The 20,648-nt window shown below is 41.0% G+C and overlaps 1 protein-coding gene and 1 long non-coding RNA gene across 11 annotated transcripts in view; one reads left to right on the top strand and one right to left on the bottom strand.

Annotated features, from left to right (window-relative positions):
• EVI5 (ecotropic viral integration site 5) overlaps positions 1-20,627 on the bottom strand; it is a 76,416-nt gene extending 55,789 nt beyond the window's left edge. For 5 of the 10 annotated variants that reach the window (XM_064663964.1, XM_064663968.1, XM_064663969.1 and 2 more), the window contains exons 1-4: positions 17,358-17,375; positions 4,904-4,955; positions 4,419-4,648; positions 461-650 (exon numbers count right to left, since the gene is read on the bottom strand). In XM_064663964.1, the coding sequence (XP_064520034.1) occupies positions 461-650; positions 4,419-4,648; positions 4,904-4,912 (429 nt within the window). In that variant the 5' untranslated portion in view covers positions 4,913-4,955; positions 17,358-17,375. Of the gene's footprint in view, positions 1-460; positions 651-2,201; positions 2,270-4,418; positions 4,649-4,903; positions 4,956-17,357; positions 17,450-20,394 lie in introns of those variants that run through there. The other 5 variants (XM_064663965.1, XM_064663966.1, XM_064663967.1 and 2 more) reach the window with 5 other exon arrangements.
• LOC135418540 (uncharacterized) lies at positions 635-4,508 on the top strand. Its single transcript, XR_010432504.1, has 2 exons — positions 635-722; positions 3,091-4,508. It is a non-coding gene; the product is annotated as an uncharacterized LOC135418540 (long non-coding RNA).
• Positions 20,628-20,648: the final 21 nt, after the last annotated feature.

Genomic DNA, 20,648 nt, shown 5'->3' with positions numbered 1-20,648 from the left:
CTGGGGTCAACACACTTGGCATGCAAAAAAACCCAAACTCATGGGAGCCTCATACAGAAGAATTATCAGCTCTTCTGTTAAGAATGCTTTAAAAAGAGAGCTGCTCAGTGGGGAAAATAATCACAGCATCCAGCTATCAGATGCCCTTAAGTTGATTTTCAGTAATTCCATTTTTGGAAACATGAAGCTAATTATCCCTGTACTCATGGAAATCTCTCATTACAGGTAGACTGAAAGCTTTAGTATTCAAAATACGGTAAATGGATCTAGTTTTCTGCAGGAGACATTTGCTGGGCAACAGTTACATAGGAAGGACTAAGGCCTAGGGATGGAACAGATTCAACTGTAAGCTTCTATTACATATTTATTTTAAAAAAGTAAGCCCAACAGGAAGATGGAACACAGTCTCACTTATATCACAATACAAATATATCCAAAAAACCCAGTGTCCAGCTACTACCTTAACTTGCTTTTCTTTCTTTTTCCGTACATCTTCCCATTCATTCACAATCCTCCCCCACAGGATCCATGAGTCTTCTTCAAGGTGGCTGAGATTGCTGGAAGCTGATGAACTAGACACAAGAGACGACCCACTGTTTCTTCTTGACCCATTTACTGATCGTAAGGATTTGCTATCGGTTTCCAAGAGTCTGCAAAGAAAGCACACAAAACCCAAATTCAAGTTCTTCTAATCAAAGGATCACACTATTAATTGTTTGTTTGTAACTCAGTTCTTCCAATCTCTCGACAAAGAATGCACCCAGAGGTTCAATGGAACATCAGTTTGTACTACATTTGAAAAGAACTTTCAATGTTAGTGTTTTCTGTTGAGATCTCAAGTAATGCTGCAGACAGAACAGTTCACACTGCAGCATTTTAAGAAATGGATAAAGATGTCACCCACAGCTGTCATGTATCAGACTGACAAAGAGAACCTAAGGAAGTTAAATATCCCCAATGATAGTCTCAAATGTCTGGGTACTTAAAAAAATACAGTAATTAAAAAGACAAATAATTAGCCTCCTAAAATTCTACCTGATTACACTTTTTTAAAATTGACAGTGTAAATACAGACAAAATAATTAAAACCTGATGGAATTTTAAAACACCTGGCATTTGCTGACAACTGTTCACAAATCAACATGCTGTTTTATAAATGCAAGGGAGAAATCCCTGACCTAAAGAGTGGGGACCAGGCGACAGGAGTGATTAGTACAGCTAATGAATGTTTAATTAATGCGCAGAGTTCAAACGTGAGAACCTCTGGGGTTATCAGGCAGCAGAGCACACATAAAGATGTGCCAAGGGCCAGACAAGTTCCTGAAGAGGCTTCCCTGTTAGCTGGTTGCTATGGCCCTCAGCTTGGCAAAGAGCTGGGATTCTGGGCAAAAAGGCATGCTTTGTTTATCCTCAACTCACACTGAGCCCCATAAACAGGGGGAAATTTTTTAGACCATGTGTTAGGTAAGAGCAAGAATTCAGACTAACTTGAAAGTGTTTTGCTATAGCAAGAGTTTCATTTGTGCTTTAACTTCCAAGAATTCCAACATGAGTATATGAGAGCCACGTGGTTGAATAATTTCTCAATGCACCCGCACAAAAGCTGTCCCTGCCCAGCATTTCAGAAAGGTTATGGTCTAGATATTTAATAAATTATAAGCTGAGGTATATTGTACCTGAGATGGTACACAAACCTCAGCATACCTACAATTTTTAAGCTCTCTGCTACAACAGAGATATTTATACTAGCTTTCCCAGCTTTCACCTACTGGTGTTTATGAAAGGCGTGGGAAAAGTAATTTAATTCACAATGACAAGTACAGTCTACAGCAGTATTTTGTTTGGAAAAGGGTTAAATGGTAATGCCTCCGGAAAAAAAAAACCAACAACAAAGCCTTTTTAAGACAAATTTTCATTTAGTCCATATTAATGGAATGCAAAAAATCTAGTTTTAAAGAAAATATTTTAAAAATCCATTTTAAATGTTTAGAAGCATGGCTTATATTGACCCATAGTGAAAATGTAGTCTGGAACTCCTCTCAATCCACAATAATGCCTAAACATCAAATTCAAAGTAATCACAGAGCAAAAACAAGCACAGAATAAACATTAAGATGACAAAAACAAGGTTCTAACTAGTCACTTCCAGTTTTCACAGCTTTCTATAGAAGTTACACTAAGTTTCTGCAATTTGACCTTACCTGGATAAACTCATTGTTCTTAGATTTGAAAATGGGAAGTTCTTTTTACAGTAAGTAGCAAGTTCTGTGATGTTTAGTCACTGCTTTCTTTCATTTAAAACTTTATAAATGATTTACTAATGCCAAACAGTTGCACCAGGACTCTGGACTGAGCTACCTCATTATTCTGAGGGGACTTTCAGTATAATTAGATTACAGAATGCTACAAGACATAGCTTGATACAATTTGAGTTCTTCCCTCTTCTAGCTGTTTAACTAATTCGTATTCTCCTTACTGACATAAAAGCCAACAATGAAAAGGAAATCTTTAAAAACATGCATCATCAGCAGTTCTTCCAGCAAGCAGAAACAAGAGTGGTTCCCTCTGAACAGAGTACAATTTCTTGTCAACAAAGTGCCACTGTGCAAAACTGCAGATGCAAACTGTTCTGAAACTACAGTGAACCCAGCATGAGAGCATCAAATTTCAGCATTAAAGGGCAGTATGTCACGAGGAAAGGTACACCTGATAGGGCAGCTTCTCATCACAATTCATACACAAGACTAGTGTGGGACTGAACAACAGGTCTGGCTAAAATTAAACAACACCTGACAAGATTTGCTAATTTATTTACTAAATGAAGAAAGCTGAGTTGAAAAAGAAAGCCCAAGCTCATATTCTTCTTTCAACAAGCCAGCTAGTCTAACTGCAGGGCTTAATGAGATGACTCTACATGTAAAGACATTATGCTCCAACATAGATAAGCAGTCCAAAGAACAGTTTGCTTTACAAATAAAAGTCACTTTGCCATGAACAGAGTAGAAAGCCTCAGATTAAATGCAAATTAGCTTTCTTAAAAGCACTATTTCACTATTTTTTGCTTCTCTTGATAATTTTTCATTTGCACAGCAAAAATTACATATAGTTCATCTTCAAAGAGAGACAATCTCATAAACCACAAGGAAGAGAGGATGATGTGCTTCTAGAAGCTTCCTTCTATTCTCAGTCAAGAACTAGACAGATATATCAAATTCCCTGCAAACAGTACTGCTATTAGGCTGCAGAATATAAACATGAGAGAAGACTTGCCAGGTGACACAAAGGCATGAGCCCCTTCTCCCTCAGTTACTCTTTTCCTCCACTGGAAGTTACTACTCTCATAAGTGAATCAGCAGAGCAAACAACACACACCAACAAACAAAAACCACCCAACCAAAAATAGAGCACCTCAACTGCCTCAGCGCAAAGTCCAGTCACACTCACAGAAGCTGGAACTAGTTTGAGTTAAATTAGCAATCCCTGCACTGCACTGCAGCACAGGGATAGCCATCTCCAGCAGGTATGAAAGCCCTGCAGATACCTGCCAAGTCTAAAAATCTATTTGGAGCTCAAGTTCTTTGCAGTCAACCTCTCAAAGACTACTGAAACATATTTATCAAACACAACCAAATTTTGCAAGAGGACAGATGACTTAGAAGTCCTGCCTCAAAAGTGCAAGTGTGTACGGGTTCTGGAAATTCAGCATTAAGAAATTATACAGTCCAGTTCCATTTTTTAGTGACACTGCAAACTTGCAATCACTGTGCACATGAAGAGCAACTGATACACCTAAAAGTTGCACCTTGAATTGCACACAGTGCAAAAACATATGCACTCATGGAAAGGCTGCCAAGGAAATGGTTACCTACTATACAAAAAAAAAAGGCAAGAAGAAAGGACTAATTAGGAATTACTACCAGTAGTGTTAACAGCAGAAACGTGGCTGAACGCTGTTCTATCTCTATACAGAGAAAGTTATGTAGTTAAAAGCAAGAACTGGGTAAAAATAGAAAAAATAGAGAAAATGGAATTTAGAAATACTTAAGATTTCAAGAAGCTAATAGGAAGTATAGTTTTGACCTTAGAAGGTAAGGTTTATACACAAGTCTCATCCCTGAGATACTCTATTTTAAATTGGATACCGAAAATCACAGACTCAGCATAATTTCTTACTATTAGAAGCAGCTACAAATGCTCCTGTAAAATCAGGAGAGAAAAACACCTCTTAGAGTTCCACAAAAACAGAAGTTGTAAAAACACACCACAAGAATATGTTCTTAAACCTTAGGGCCTTGGAATTGAAGTGCTGTGCCATAACGTTTTACCTACCCCCCTTTAACAGCCTCTGTGCTGCAATTGCAATAAAACAATTTCAGTCTCACTGCTGTATTTCAAAGAGCAAAAAGTTTTCCGTTCACCTGTTCTGTTCCTCAAGTTTTGCGAGTAGTTCTAAGTCGTCTGGGCTCAGCTGTGTTGGTGAGGATGGCGACAGGGCGGGTGTGGACAGAGTGGTGGAGGGGGATGTTGTGTGTAAGGAGGCAGATGGACTTGCCACCTGACTGGCCATTTGACTGACGGTGTGTGACACAGTGTTCTTCACCCATGAGAGAGTAGAGCTCAGCTTTCCTGCAACCTTGTCTGTCGCCACCTGTTAGGACAAAAAGAAGAGGATGCAAAAGTTGTCCTTTTTTAATTCCTTTTTTCCACTAAACCTGCTGCACCAAACAAAGGAAAAATATACAATATGCACAAAGGGACACTGAGATTATTTATCTCTCCAGAACCCCCAAGGCTGTCAGAAGTTACACAAGCATCAACAGCAATACAACATTATAGAAGTAACATGCAAGTATGCTGCTCATCCACAAAGACAGACTCAGAGAAATTCCTGATGTATACTCACAGAGCTCATCTCTGCAGTACAGAAATACCACAGGATCCAGGATCAGCTCCGACTTCCCATTACAAAAATAAATAGAAATAAAAGCTTATTTTAAAACATCTTGATAAACTAATAATGGCACAGAAACTGTAGAAAAATAGATATAGAAACAATCAACTACTTTAGTGATAGGCACTGAAGCAGTACAAGTAACAAGTATCAGTGTAAACCCTCCAGGCCACCCACTGCTCACCTTCACTAATCCCTACTGTGGCAGAACAGAGGAGCAGGGACACCACATTTCTAATCTACACCAAAGCAAAAGATCCTCTAGCATCTGCCAGTGTGCAGAAAACAGTCTCAAAGAATTTATGCCCAGGAATCTACAACAGCTCCCAAATGTCTCACACTAAGGCATCACACTGCTGGCTCTGCTCTTTCCTCACTTTCTCTTCACGTCACTCCCTACACCAAGTGTCCTTAATCCCCAGTCTCACTGCCAGTGCTTGGACAGGCCTGGGGTTTTGGAGGAAGAGCAAGAGGTGCTACATGAGCAGTCAGGGAAACAGTGGGTTTGGGAAAGTGAAGGTTACCTGCCACTTCATTAATTCTGCCAATTCATTAATCATTAATTGCTGCTATTTCTTGACCAGAGTTGTGGGGTCAGAGCATTCAGAACAGAACCGCTGCTCACTCGGGAAATGAAAACAGCAGCCCTTTGGGGCATTTTCTAGCAAACCCCTCACTAGAGCTTCCTTCAGCATCTGAAAATGCAGGGCTTTGACCTACAGTGACTCAGAGTTTAATTCTTCCCCAGCCCAACTCAGAGAAAATCCAGATGCACCTCAGAGGAAGGGCTAGCTGCAGAGCAAAGGGTAAAACTTGGCAAAACAAAGGCTGAAGAGGAACTTTTGAAGTGGTGTTGCTAGTAACTATTTATTTTGACCTTTGCTGATTTCCTCAAAACACTGAATTACTAAATTGTTGCCACAAACAATTCTGCAACTACAGGGAAAAAAAAGTCACTTCTGAAGATCCTCCAATAGTATCTAATTAAAGTAAAATTACTGGAATGAGTAAATCCATCTCATAACACTGTGCATTTATCTGAAGCACAATATATAGACTGAGTGATTGGTTGCTAAAGCAGAAGCTTTTATTTGGATGCAATGCTACAAAGAACTTTTTTGTCAATCAAATACAGCATTGTTTTATTGTCACTTCATATCAAAAGGAAGACACACTGAATGCCTTCAGATAACAAGAGGAACACCACAGGTCAAACCCAAACCAGTAGTACTCAACTTCCCCACTTTCCACCACCAACATGACACTGAAGAGCTCTCCTAGAAAACTGCAAAGGGGTTTCCAATTTCCATATGTCCCACATTCACTCTGAAAATGGCATCAGATTTTGCCAGAAGCCTTCAGATGCAGGGTGGGAATAGTAAGGTCCCAATCCAAACATCAGAAAGATTCCAGTTGGTTCTTATATCACTGTGGGACAGAAAGACTCAGGTATATCAATTACAAAAAAACCCTCAAAAACCAAAAAGCCAACCAAACAAAAAACCCAAAACACAGAAATCCCAACATATATCTTTTAAATATAATCTTGGAAAAAATTACTTTCAAGACTAGTATTTGACACCATCTTTTATACAAGAAAGGAATAAAAATTACTAGATGTTTCAAAATCCTAATTTTAGTACATTAATATTTCACTCTCAGTCTATATCCTTTATTCACTGTCACTATGAAAGGATAAATTACTGCTGTTTCACTTTGAATGAAATTGCATTATAATGAAGGTAACTCATACATCTTACTTAAGACTGATTATTTTCTCAAAGGCTTTAAACTGCTTAAAATATCACAAGTAATGCAACTACTCCAAAAATAAGTGCCAGCAGAAACAGGGCCAATCTTAACAACACGGTAAAAATGACTGCCATACACAGCAGGCTTTAAGAGTCACCCGTACTAAGAATCTTAGGTATAAAGATTAGGAAAGCAGTGGTTTTGAGTAATACCCTGTGGTGCAAATAGGAAGAGAAAATACATTCAATTTTTTATCTCTTCACAAAGTAACTGGGAAGATTTAAGGCAAAAAAGTAAATTCAAGGTCAATCTGGCTTATAAATGTGAGGCTCACACTGCATGGTAAGAGAGCTGAAGTGGTGGGTGGTGTAGAGGACAGAAATCAAGAATCTTGCTAACATTCATTCACCAAGATTTCATCAGGCATTAAACAAATTAACTCAAAGGTTTGGAGAAGCCAATTATGTGAGGAATATCAAGAAAAAGTATGGTCAAGAAAACCACGCAAACCAGCATTTTAAATCAGTCAGAACAATGTATCTAACAATGCTACTGTTTCTAAGAGCAGCTCAGAGTTTCATTAGAATGTATCAGAATACAAAACTATTCCTAGCCATCTCTGAAAGCATTGACACATAGAGCAAGCAAAGTGCACAGCTGCCAAAAGCAAATGTTTGAAAATCAAAAGGCTCACAGTGAAGTTTGCACCAAAAACACATGAAGAATTTGTCTGGGGAAAAACAGTTACAGCAGTCACCTAAGGCCAAGCTAAATTAAGAAAAACACAATTCTGATATAACAGCTAACTAGTCACGCCCACATCGTTTTTGTCAGGGTTTTCCAGGTTTTCCTAAAACTTTAAAACCAGCTCTCTTAAACTGTCAGCATCAGTGAAGACTCTTGGACCTAGACATGAAGGCATTTAGCTATCAGTTCATTATCCATTTCCCTAAATAGGACAGAATAACAGGAGTTTTCATATTTCATCATTTCACCTATGTTAATTTCAAAATTTATAACAGTGGCAGAGGATTTCAAAGAATTATTCTCTGATAAGTGACTTAAGACCTTCCAGAAAACAGGTCACTGAAATTTGAAAGTGAGAAAACCTTGGGCTGTGTCCCAAGAAACCTGATCTGAACAAATGCATACCTCATACCTATGACTCTAGTAAATAAACATCTAGTCAATAAACGCAGGAACATTAATTGTGAAATAAGTCACATGCACAGTTTTAAACCTTTCTTTCTGCTGTGTGGTTTTACTCTAATCTGAAAACAAATCAGCATTTTGATGAGAAGTGGAAATAAAATACTCTGGTTTAGAATTACAATGTTCAGGAAGTCAGTTTTAAAATACTAGGATTTCTGAAAGTGAGTATACATTGTCAGTAGTAATTTTAAGGGTTTGGTTTTGCTTATTTCTTTTTAGTATGTCTTTTGATTCCCTTTAAATACTAACATGCAAATAGAACTTAGTCTAAATTGTAATAGAAAATCACCAGCAATAAAGCAAATTATTTTGATATTAGTTTATTTGTAATGATTCTCTTCAGAAAAGTATGGAAATAGCAGTTACATTTATTGAGCTGATTTTAGTGATGTGGAGAACACAGAATAGCAACGTTAACATGTAAAGATCCAGTTACTTGAGTTATTTTACCAAATTTAAGCTGCAAATTTATATAGTTTAATTATTTTTTCCTCCTGTAAGGAGCAACATATCAGCATTCCTATGGACACACATTGAGTGCTCCTGTAGTTGCCTTTCCAACTCTTTACCCTCCTCTTAATAAAGACTGAAAATCCCTTCTACATGTCATAAGCTTTTCAACTCCATGTACACCATTCCATCCAGCAGGGTAGTTTACTTGGCCATCACTAAACCACAGACCACTGCTCTCTCCCACCGTTCTGCTGACAACCCCTGCGGCAAGAAATCTCTGTCACTCCACTGAGACAATACGTACCCACAGTGCACAAGTGAATCCTGCTGACTCCCAAGAGATATGTCCCTCTTTCCTCTGACAGCACAAAGGAAAGAGCTAAAAGTTTCTCTCTAGCCCTGTTAGAGAAACTGAGGCTTCTCCAATTAAAACTCACAGTGACAGCAATAAGAATACATTCACTATGAATGATGGCTGATAGTTTCACTGGATATCACCAACTCCAGGAAAATCTGTATAAGCACTTGGTTTAACTTCCCCGCTTTAGAGATGTGATTTTGCTTAACACAGCATTCTGGAAACACTCAAGAAAACAAATCTCATTAAACCTTTAATCTTTGTATTTTTGGACAGTCTTCTCAAGGCTTTCCTAAACAAACGTTTCTTTAAAAACCTGGTTATTATTTAAACAGTGACAGATCTGCAGGCCTTTTGCCGACAAAAACGATGCTCTGCACTTCAGTTACAAAGTGTCCTTCCCTTTGCTACTCTTAATTGCAGTGGAAGAGATTGTAGTCATGTGCTCAGCTGTTTGTAGCAGTAACAAGGACAGCCAGATACACCACAGTGCCCCTCCTAAGATCTTAGCTAGGCCCCAGTGATAAATCTAACTGCAAGAGTCGGGACTTCTGCCTTTGCCGTCACCCTCCCACCTCTGCCGGTCCCCCTGTGCCCTGCCGCACCTCCCCGCGGGAGCTCTCATCTTGTAAAGCTGCTCCACCTGGTGCCCTCTTATACCACAGGGCCAGCAGCTACAGAGAGCTCAAGCCCAGGCTCTGCTCCCCAAGCCCCAACACTTCCCAGATCTAGGCAAGCTCTCTCCAGCTGACCAGCCCAGGCTGGAAGCCCCCAGTTAACAGTATTCTTTGCTCAACTCACCTCAGCCAGTTTTTCAGCTCTGCAAAGAGAACTGGTTTCCTTGTTTTTCCCAGCATTTTTCAGATGCTGAAATTCAAGTTATATTTGAAGAGTACAAAAGGTAACCTACATTGGCTGGGAAGCATGCCAAATCATCCAGAGCACCATCAGGATGCTCAAGCCATTATTAACTATTATTAATGTGTGATCAAAACTAGAATCAACCCATTCTAAAAATGTGCTTTTTCCCCAGAGAGGGCTCACTCTAGAACCTGCCAATTTATCAGAGATTTTGAACACAAATCCCACTTCCAGCCTGCTCCTGAGGACACCAGCACTTTCCACTGAAGATGGCTGGCTCTGGAGACAAGCAGGCAGGGGTACACCTTCCTTACCCTGTGCAGGAGCACACGTGGAACTAAGCAGCATCACCCAGCTCCAAAGCAGGGACACTCATTCAGGCTCCAAGCCATACTAGCTACACTGCTCCCAGTTTGCCAACAAACCCAGGAGGACCCCATTTGCATCCCCCTGCCTAAAGTCATGCAGATACCTCCTAAAGAAATGTATGGATTTTGAGTTTGAATATACTGAAAGATAAGAGGACATAAGACTTAATTAGTAAAGACTTCGATGCAGTTTCCAGTGGGCAAAACAGAACCACCAGCAACTCTCAGCCACCTGATCAGTCAGTCAGGCAAGGCACAGACCTGTCTGCTACATCCTCAAAGTTACTGCAAACATAAATGTTTATATTTATATTATCCACAGATGCATATGATATGCAGCATATATATGCCTATTATATATAAAATTCAGTATCTCAATTTTATGTTTAGTATCTTTAATTGGGTGATGATTACAGGGCTTTATTACCTAGAGGAACTACAATACTGTGTTTAGATTTCTGAGTTACTCAAAGGAACACTGCAGTGGATCAGCACACACGATATTTTAAGTAAGGTTAGCTGAAGGTAGACTGCAACACCCCACATTACATACAACTGTATAAACCTCTTTCCCTGAGAATCCTAAGGTAAAGTGCAGGACCTTACAGTAAGCCCAAATATGTTAGCACCTACATGTATCTCCAATGCCAGGCATTTGGTTTTTTTCTAAAAAAGTCTATTTAGATTTGTTTTTAAAAACAGTTTCTTCACTGTACACATCAAATTAGCTTACTACCTATATCCTACATTTCCCTGAAGAAAATTGGTATTAAAGAGTTACAGGTATCTTGATTACCCAAAATACTGTCTCAACTATTCTTATCATATGACAAAGTAAAAATAACTGCACACCTTACACAAACACTACTGTATATATGATATGCTTTAACTATTCCTTCTCTTCCTGAAAAGAGAAAGAAATGGGAACTTCCAGAATACAGGAAGTAATCGTCATACTAGTCTACACATAAAAAGAAGTCTGACATAATTGGGGCTGAAATTGTATATGTGGTTTTCAAGCCAGTTATATAGCATTCCACAGACCCAGTCTCCTTCTTGCTTCAAAGTTAATGGCATTCTAATATCTGAAGAATAAATTAAACTGACTCAGTCAATGACACATGCAGGAGAGGGAGCTGGTGAATTAGCCTGCTGTAATGCTCCCTGACAAGCTAAAATCCCAATTTAGGGCTCAAACACAGCTTCACTGTAAGCTTCATTTGTGTCTTTTACACTACAAATTCATAACTGATTTCTGCTGACATCTTCCTGATTTTACTTGGAATATTGCCTAACAATAGTCAGGAATATCATGGCTAGCATTCCCCAGATTCCATTTCACTTGATACTCACTAGCTCTCCAAGTCTTTCTGATATAAAAAAATAAAGCAGTCTAACATTTTAGATAGCATAAAACTTATCCTATCAGAAAGCTTTGTGTAGCATCATTCTTTAAAAGTCATCATCAGACTAATGAGTCATGGGGTTTTCATGGTCCCAAAGAAAACTGAAGTGGAAGTTCACAAATACAACTAGTATGTGAGGTGTTTTAAGAAGGAACTTAATTAGAAATGTTGTAGCAATCTACTAAAAGTTGAAATCATTGCTCAAAGTCCTGTGACTAACATTTCCATCACTGACCACGTTAAACTAAATTCCCTTTATTTCCAAGAACAATTTCAGGTTTTTAATTACCTCTGAAGTCCAGTGTGATTTACAGTCTGTCGAGCATTGTCCCCGTGTGCTGAGAAGAAAAACCACACTGTTTTTGCAGACACTATCTCCTGTCCATCTGAAGATGGCCCTTTATCAAAAAAGTTTCAAATCTGACACAGGGATGTGTCCTTCAGGAAACCAGAGAAGCCTTCTTTCAAGGGGAAAAGAATTAAATACAGTGTATTTGTACATAAGATGGCTGACAGCTCCCCGGGCTGCAAGAGAAAATACTGATGGACTACAGTAAAAACTTTTAACAGGGGACTTTCTTTGTTCTCTTAGACCTCGGCTGGAAAATTTCTTTGGTTTTGAGGCTCAGCATGCCAAACGAAACATACATATACTTGAAGGTCCATCCCCTTGGCTAACAAAACAGGGAAGAATCAGATTAATCAGCTAAGAACTGACTGCAAAGTCAGTTTGTTTATGCACTAGATCGGAAGATTTAGGGTTTTTTCTTTTCAATAAAATGCAACTCAATCGTTTCACTGGAGTTCAAGTATCATCATGCATTTACAAAAGAGTAACACACTTTGAAGGTCACATGCTTATTATTAAAGCTCCTTTCTACATATTTTACTTTCCTACTCATTCCCCCAAAGGCTAGCTTCCTTAATGTTGCTTTTAGCCAACTTTCTCCTGGAAAGGAGCCAGAACTAGCATCTACCCTACATCAGAACCAAAACAAACAAAAGAATACAAATGGAGTTAAATTTACTATAAGGCTTAGGTGCACATGCCAGAAGTGAGAAACAACCGAGTCATATTTTTAAATGTTCACTGAGCCTTAATTAAAATCAATGTTTTTAGCATAACTCTTTATTTTAAAGATATACAAAATTTACAAGGAGTTAAATTGGTAAGTTTAAAAGGATCCAGCATCTGACACATGAAAACATACCATTCTATGCAACTTTGGGGTTTATGTATCAGCAGCTCAAGTATTTTCTAGGTCTAATTCTCCTTGGTTATAGAGATAATATGAACTTATGCCACAATCTGCAGGCTAGAACCAAAATGCTCATCTCTCATTTACCAAGTTGTGCACAGTTCCCTTTCCAAAGGGATGGATGAAATGAGACTTGATGGAGAAACCAAAGAACATAACCATGGTCCTTATGCAATATGGTATCACGTAACCCTTTATTAATCACTTACTACAGTTTTAAACAAACCACGTGACTGGTGAGAACCCACTTCAGGATATTACTCTTCTTTCCTTTAAATGATCAGTTAAAAGGCCAACTTTCTATCAGTTACACTCAAACTCAAGAGTAAAACACTTTCTAAACTAGCTTTTCTTGTGAACTACAACTCATTGCAACCTGCAGCTGTTGACAGCCAACAAGAAATGAAAGTAAAGATTTTAGCAGCGAGAAGCATAACCAGTTTAGTAATTTCCACACAGGAAAGCTGTCCAAGCTACCCAGTAAACAGAGAAGGTATAAACACATGCATACATCAATAGTCAATTCTTCTAACACAATCCATCCAACATCCATGGTCTTGCAGTAATATTTCATTTTGCTCACTAATTTTCTTAGCATAGCCATGACTTGCCTTCACAAGCACTTACAGCATAACTTGAAACCAAGGTATTCTTGTGGCTATGGAAGTCTTCCTCCATGCTATTCAAGCAACAGTGCTCCTGCAGCCTGCTCTGAGCACAAGTCTTAGAAATCTAATTTTCCTTAGATATTAAATAAAGAAAAGGGAAGTGGCTCTTCACAGAAATATGTATCTGCTCATCATCAAAGAAGTCAGTTATTTTCTGATTAGCTGGCCACTGACTGTTGCACTTCTATTTGGAAGTAAGGGCCTGTTTACTTCTTTCAAAATGGCCTACTACAGGAAAAATGCAAGGAAGATCATTGAAACAGATGATTTTTAAGTATCAGTCTGACACCAGAAAATGTATATAAAAATCCCAAGTCCATTTTAACATAATGTGTCTTACCATGGAATTCTAACTTGCTTTTGTAGCTTTGTCTTTAGAAAGACCAATCACAATTCTTTTTCCAAAGGGCTGAGAAATACTTCCTAAGGGCTCAGCCAAATCTATGAAGTTCCACCAGTAATGCATTCCAATGGCGAAAAAAAATTACTTTGCTTAATGAATACTGGGTTTTAGCTCTGCTGTTTCAGACAGCATGGAAGCTGAAATTTCTTCTTACAATGCCTGAAAGTAGTTCATTGTTTGAACTACATATAATCAAGAAGACTACATGAAAAATGAGAGATGTAAAACTAACTTCTACACGATGTCACTCTATAGTTATGTGGACTGGACATGTTCCCAATGTCAGGTTTTGGCTAGCTACTACTTTTTTTACACCCATTTTAAGTGATATTTGATTGTTTTTTGTAAGAAAAGTAACAGTAAGCTCTTCTAACATCCTCTTAGCTACAAGGGCATGGTTAACTTATGATAAAAACAATGCATTACTGAAAGACTGGTCCCATCTGCCAGCTTGATGAAACCAAAGAAAAAATGCATAATTAATACATTATCATCACAATATAATTATATTCTTTAAATTAAAGCATCAAGAACATGTTATGATGTACCAAACAGGTATTTAGTGCTATGCTAAGAAGCACTAAGATTTAGTCATGACAATAGGGCATAAGCAAACTCAGGAGTTGGGAAGTTCAATAGCTTACCATGTAGCAGAACACATTATAACAACCTATTACCAAAACAATAAGTTAGGGTTTGTTTTTCTTTTTTTTAACTGTGGAATAAAGGCAATACAGGTCAGGTAAGATGACAGACTTCAGTAACATAGCCCAGGTAAAGTTTGTTCAGAACAAAGAACATGAAGACATTTAGTGATGGCTTTTAGCTGCTTTCCAAGTTGGAAATTAATACAAAAAGGTTAAGTGTCCACAGGCATTCTGTCCAACCACCTTACTTCTTGTCCAGAATACAGACCAACCCCAGTACTGTACTTAACCCCAAATATGCAACTGTCTGGCTGAGACTGGGAAGGATTACTTTTGCAATTAGCAAACAAAGTTGACAGTCACACAGCCTGAAATAAGACAGAGCCCACAGCATCATCCCTGTCATCGTGACTGAAAGGAGATCCTTCCTTGCCTGACCCCTATACAGGCTCAACGCTTCCCAGGCTCTCCCCAAAACACCACTTCACAGCTAAACTGAATAGTTTCCAGAGTTCACAAGAAGTTAGACAACATTAAGAGTAATTACAAAAAAGCTACAATTCAGTAAATGACTTCTGCTGCTACCTTTGATAATACAGTTTCTGTGTACACACATACAACAAAACCACATCACGACTGCGTATGAAATGAGCACAGCAAGAGCAGAGGCCCTGCACTGTCACTACCCATGAGTTGCAATCCCCACTTGCTGGAGAAGAAAAGGATGCACTTAAGCAGAGACAACTGCCATGAAAGACAGTATTCCCAAGTTAAAGGGATCAAAAACTGGCCTACAGAAGACATGAGGCTTTAATTCAGCATGCTATCTACAACCTTCAGTGACAGTCAAGAGCTTCAGAGAATACATCTAACAACTCAAAGTTACATACCCTTATAATATTTACTTTCTTTTTTTAAACTGTAACTATTTTAATTGGGTCTGGAAAAAAACGAAGAGACTGTAATCAAGGCAAGTATAGGTTAGTTTAGAAAACAACATTCATAAACTCAGGGTTTCTTTTCATTATTATTTCTCTTCTTGGACCACCAGAGAAAGATTTTTCTTTTAAACTATGCATTTGACACTTAAAATTATATCCAAAATATTAAATTCTACTATGTCTCTTCCTTAAGCATTAGAATTTCTTTTTTCTACAAGTTAAGAAAACAACCCAGGAAGACTAAGAAAATATAAGCATAATCTGAAGTATGCATACCCCCACCTCAGCTGTTTCCCCCCCTTCTAAATTATGGTATTAGTAGCTTGAATTAGCAAGGTAAACACTTTTGTTTTCCAAAATTCACTGACAAAGGACTTGTCTTCCCATTTTGATTACTTCTTTGTTTACTATCAATCCTACCCAGAGAACAAACAGACAGTAATTATTTAGGCTTGTCACTTTCTCCATCCCTTCTTCTCCCATAAATTTGGAAAAGCTTTTCTCCCATCTCTTCCTTTCCATTAACACCATTTCAACCACTCCACTCTCCAATCACCTCCTGTTTTCTTGTTTAACAGCAACTAAACAAGTCTACAGAAGGCAAACATAGGGAGTGCAATGGGGACAAAAAAAAACCCAAAACACCACCAAAAAACCCCAACCAACATTACCAAAACAAAAAATCCAAGCCAGCAGCTGTAGCTCAGGAAGTCTTTAAGCCTCAACCCGTGTGAGTCTAGGAAGAGATATAGGGAGGAAATAGGGCTGTTCTGTTAAAGGGTTTTTTTCTCCAAACATCTGTTCCTCTTCAAGGTACTGTTGGGCTGGATGGACATTCAGTGACAATCCCTACAGCTGCTCTCATCCCACTTTATCAGATTCAGGGAATGCTGATTCATAATACGAGTGCTTTCCTCCTGATCATGCTCCTCTTTCCTTGGCTGTGTCTATTTCCTCTCCTAATCCTCACTTGAAAAAGAACTCATAGCTATGTATTTCAAAATAAGCCTTAAATCTTTTTAAGCAGAAATAGAGAGCTGTATAATCATCAAAGCTGACACCGCACACTGGAGAAAGGGAAGAGAAATAAACAGGCACATTTATACAAAACACTTTAATGCTATCTACCAGTAAACCAAACAAGATCCAGCTACCATCTTCTTTAGACATGTGAAGTAAAGCAAATTTAAAAAAAAAAAAAAAAGAAAAAAACCCCTGATTTTTTTGACAAATACTTTTGGAGACAAGTAAAACACATTGAACATTATCTGCTCTTCTCCATATGAATTTGTCTTCTTTCTCCATCTTTTGCATGTGATCTTTGGAAAAGATGAAGTTATTTAAGACTGATGTGGAATGCCATGTTTTGATACAGGCAGTATTAATGGCAGCTCACGCTGGAAATTGAAAATGGTATAAACCCATTTTCTCGTTTACTATGGAATTGCCCTGATTATCAATGCTAACAAATAGCAGGCTTTACATGGAACCACAGCAAAATGGCACTAGTAAATACAGCTATAAGTAGCCAGAACATTAATATCGACTTTTTACTCTCATTATATAACCACGTTCATGCAGATGCAGCAGAAGGTGGCAGGAAACGAGATCTCCGAAGCACTATTTGAAAATTCTCTCTCTCAAGAATGACAGACCGGCGGGTACTCCCACCAGCCAGGGCAGAACTCGCCCTCTGCAGACGGACCCTCTGGAGTCTCCCCGGACCACGGCCCCTCCCTCCGGGCACTTTTCCCGCGGAGCTCCCGCTGCCCACCCGCGTCCCGCCGCGGGCCCGAGACCCGCCGGCCCCGCAGCTCCCGAGCCGGGCAGGGCCGCGCAGCGCGGCCTCCCCTCACCCTGCCGGCGGAGCCCGGGGGGTCCCTGCCCAGCAGCGGCGCCGCACCGCCCAACCCGCCAGGAGGGCCCGGGCGGGGGCAGCCGGCGGCGCCCCGACACCGCCCGGCCCGGCCCGGCCCGGCCCTGCCGCGACAAGACAGCGGGGCCGGGGTCGCCGCGCCCCGCCCGGGCCCGGCCGCTCCCGCCCTCCTTGGCCCCGCCGCGGGCCCGGCGCGCCTCACCTTGAGAGCGCTGCCCGCGGCGGGAGGAGCGGGCGCGCGCGGGCATCGGCGTCCGGCCCGCCGAGCCCCCACCGCCGCCCGCCGGCCCCGCGCCCCGGACACGGCCCGGCCCGCGCCGCGCGCAGGCGCACTGAGCGCGCAGCCGCTGCGAGGGGCCGCCGCGGCCCCCGCACCCTCCGGGCCGGGAACGGGAAGGGAAGGGCCGGGAAGGGCCGGCGGCGGCGGCTCTGCCCCCCGGGCTCCCCGCGGAACGCACCGGCGCTGCTCTCGGGGGCTGCCACGGGGCCCCGGTGGAAGGCCGGGCGGCGAGCTGTCTCCGCACCGTGCAGGTGTCACCGCTGCCGCACCGGCACAGCCCCCGGCCGTCAGCAGAGCCCCCGCCCGGCCCCGGGTCGCGGCATCCGAACCCCCGCCCCGAGCTCGCCCCTCACGGCAGCGGCGGGGACACGGAGCTGCCGCCGCACGAGGCGAGGACGCGAAGCCCCTGCTCCGCGAAGAGTTGGCTTTTTTGGTGTAATTAGAGCGTCTGCCCAGGGATTTTCATAACGCGTTCTCCGCGTTGGAAGCTGCCCACAGTAACGCGTTCTCCGGGAGCACCACGCAGCCTCGGGCTACATGGGCCCTTCCCCACGCACATTTGTCAGACACGTTTCAGCCAGATGCCGATTAGGTTACACAAACAGTTGAGACACTGTCTGCCCGGCGCAGCTTCCCGTCTAATAATGAGCCCATTTGCCATTGTCCTTCCACAATGAGTAGAGGCTCCTAGACAAAACCATACAGAAATTTTCATTTGGAAGAATTCTAATAAAATCTTAAATATAATTTTCATTTAAAAAAATATAAAAGTAATTCCAGGACACATACAGCACTTCATACTACTGCTTTATAACACAAATATGCAAAGAATACACTCTTAAAAAAACAATAAGCAGCGGTAGCAGGAATAGGTTATAGGTAGGCCTTCAGCATAAGTCTTTTGTGTGGAAATAAGGCTGTCACTGCTGCGAGTACAGGGGAAAAAAAGTACAATTCCTACAAGTGACCACAGGTCAGTCCAGTCACAGACAACAGCGTTTCTGCCTTAAGTCTTCTGCAGACAAACAGGGACAGGGGCCCTGGTTCCAGGAGGTGCTGATAAAGTACCGGTTTCATCAGACAAAGAGACTTACAAGTACAAGAGACTGCTCTAAAGGACCTGCCTGATACCTTGCTCTCTAGAACTCAGGTAAGTAAAAATAACACATAAAATATGACAGAAATTGAGAAATAACATCGGGAGTGCGGGAAAAAGAGTGTATACCTTTTTTCTTATCAATGTGTTATCAGTTTAAAGTACTTCATTAAAGCACTGAAAATACTGGCTTTTACTTCAACACGTTCAGAGCCTCTGTGAACAGCAGCCACCCTTTCAACAAACATTGTCACTAAAGGCCAGAGGAGCAATTCACCCTGAATTTGTAAGAGATTCTGGGGTGGGGCTAATAAGCTCAGCTAGAGCCTCTGTTTTGCTGGGTGACAATGAGCAAGAAAGTGTGTGGGTGTGATGGGTTAACAGGCTGATTTTTGTCATGGTGAGCTATTTTAGGAGTAAAAGGTCTTCTTATAGGGAAGAAGAAATTGATTTTTTTTTTCACTTGTTTAACAACGAGATTAATGGAGTCTTGCTTATGATACCATTGACTGTGAGACATTGGTCACCGAAGTAATTGCCTAGCAGTGGCCAGCAGACCCTATTGGAGAGCACGAATTTATATGCCAGAGAGTAGCTAAGACAATGTGCTCCCCTAGAGATACTTCATGTACAAATTGAAAAGCATGCAGAATTCTGAGCTTTCTAAAATTCATTCTTAGATCACAGAATTATTTTTCATAAATGACCTCCAAGATCATCAAGCCCAATCTTTGACTGATGAACACCTTGTCAACTAAACCATGTCTAGTCATCCAGTCATTTCTTGAACACCTCAGGGGATGGTGACTCCATTCATGGTAGGAACCATGCTGGTACTTGCCTGATGTAGGAAACATTTATTATTTCTTTAATTCTCTTGGTTATTTATATCATATTAAAAACTTTTTAAAATATTGGTCTATGTATAACTAGTGAGATGGGTTCTTGGGTTTTTCTAAGTAAAATGAATGAGGATAACCAGATAAATACATCAGGAAAAAAGATGCATTATTGTCTGACAATGTCAAGAAATCTGATGCCACTTGACCTGTTTGGTCCAGTGTGTATATATATACATATATGTGTATATAAGCAGATGTTCAGTTCTTGCTTTAATTCATCAAATATCAGTAATCTCTAGCATCTATAATTTATTGTAAGAACAGCATTCAACTGGGTGTCTGGTTTGTTTAATTACTTACTGTTTTAACAGTTGTGAGAATTTTCCCTAGAAAATGAAGGGAATTAATATCCTATCATATTTCCATAATTGGTGATTTTTAAAGATCAAATTTATGTATTTTTTTCCATTTACGAACCCCTTTGCTGGGATATATCCCTGGCTAATAACTGCTTAGGTAGTTAACAAAAGGAGACTTGCAAGTGATCATGCATTACACGTAGGTGTTAGATGACAGCAATATTATTTTTTTCCTTAGAATTCTATTTCTCTGATATCACAGAATCATAGAATCAATTAGGTTGAAAAAGACTTCTGAGACCATCGAGTCCAACCTTTGACTGAACACCACCATATTAACTAGACCATGGCACCGAGTGCTACATCCAGTCTTTCCTTGAACACCTCCAGGGACAGTGACTCCACCACCTCCCTGGGAAGCCCATTCCAATATCTAATCACCCCTTCTGTGAAGAAATTTCTCCTGATGTCCAACTTAAACCTCCCCTCGCTCAGCTTAAGACTGTGATCTCTCGTCGTGTCGCTGGTTGCCTGGGAGAAGAGGCCGACCCCCGCCTCACTACAAGCTCTTTTCATGTACTTCTAGAGAGGGTTAAGGTCATCCTGAGCCTCCTCCAGCCTAAACATCCCCAGCTTCCTCAGCCGCTCCTTGTAGGACTTACCCTCCAGACCCTTCACCACCTTCGGTGCCCATCTCTAGACCCGCTCAGCACCTCGATGTCTTTCTTGAAGAGGGGGAAGCAGCAGTGGCGGCAGTACTCGGGGTGTGGCCGCAGCAGTGCGGAGCGCAGGGGGATGCGCCCCAAGGAATGCGGCGGTGCCGCGGGAGCGCCGCCGCTGTGCCAGGCCCGTTCCCGGGCTGCCCGCGGGCGCTGCCCGGACCGCGCGCGGCGGCTCCTCCGGGCCGGCAGGGGGC

This window comes from Pseudopipra pipra, chromosome 9 (assembly GCF_036250125.1).
Source record: "Pseudopipra pipra isolate bDixPip1 chromosome 9, bDixPip1.hap1, whole genome shotgun sequence".
Taxonomy (NCBI): Eukaryota; Metazoa; Chordata; class Aves; order Passeriformes; family Pipridae; genus Pseudopipra; species Pseudopipra pipra.
Note: the sequence above shows the minus strand (reverse complement) of the source record. Positions and strands in the feature narration are given on the sequence as shown.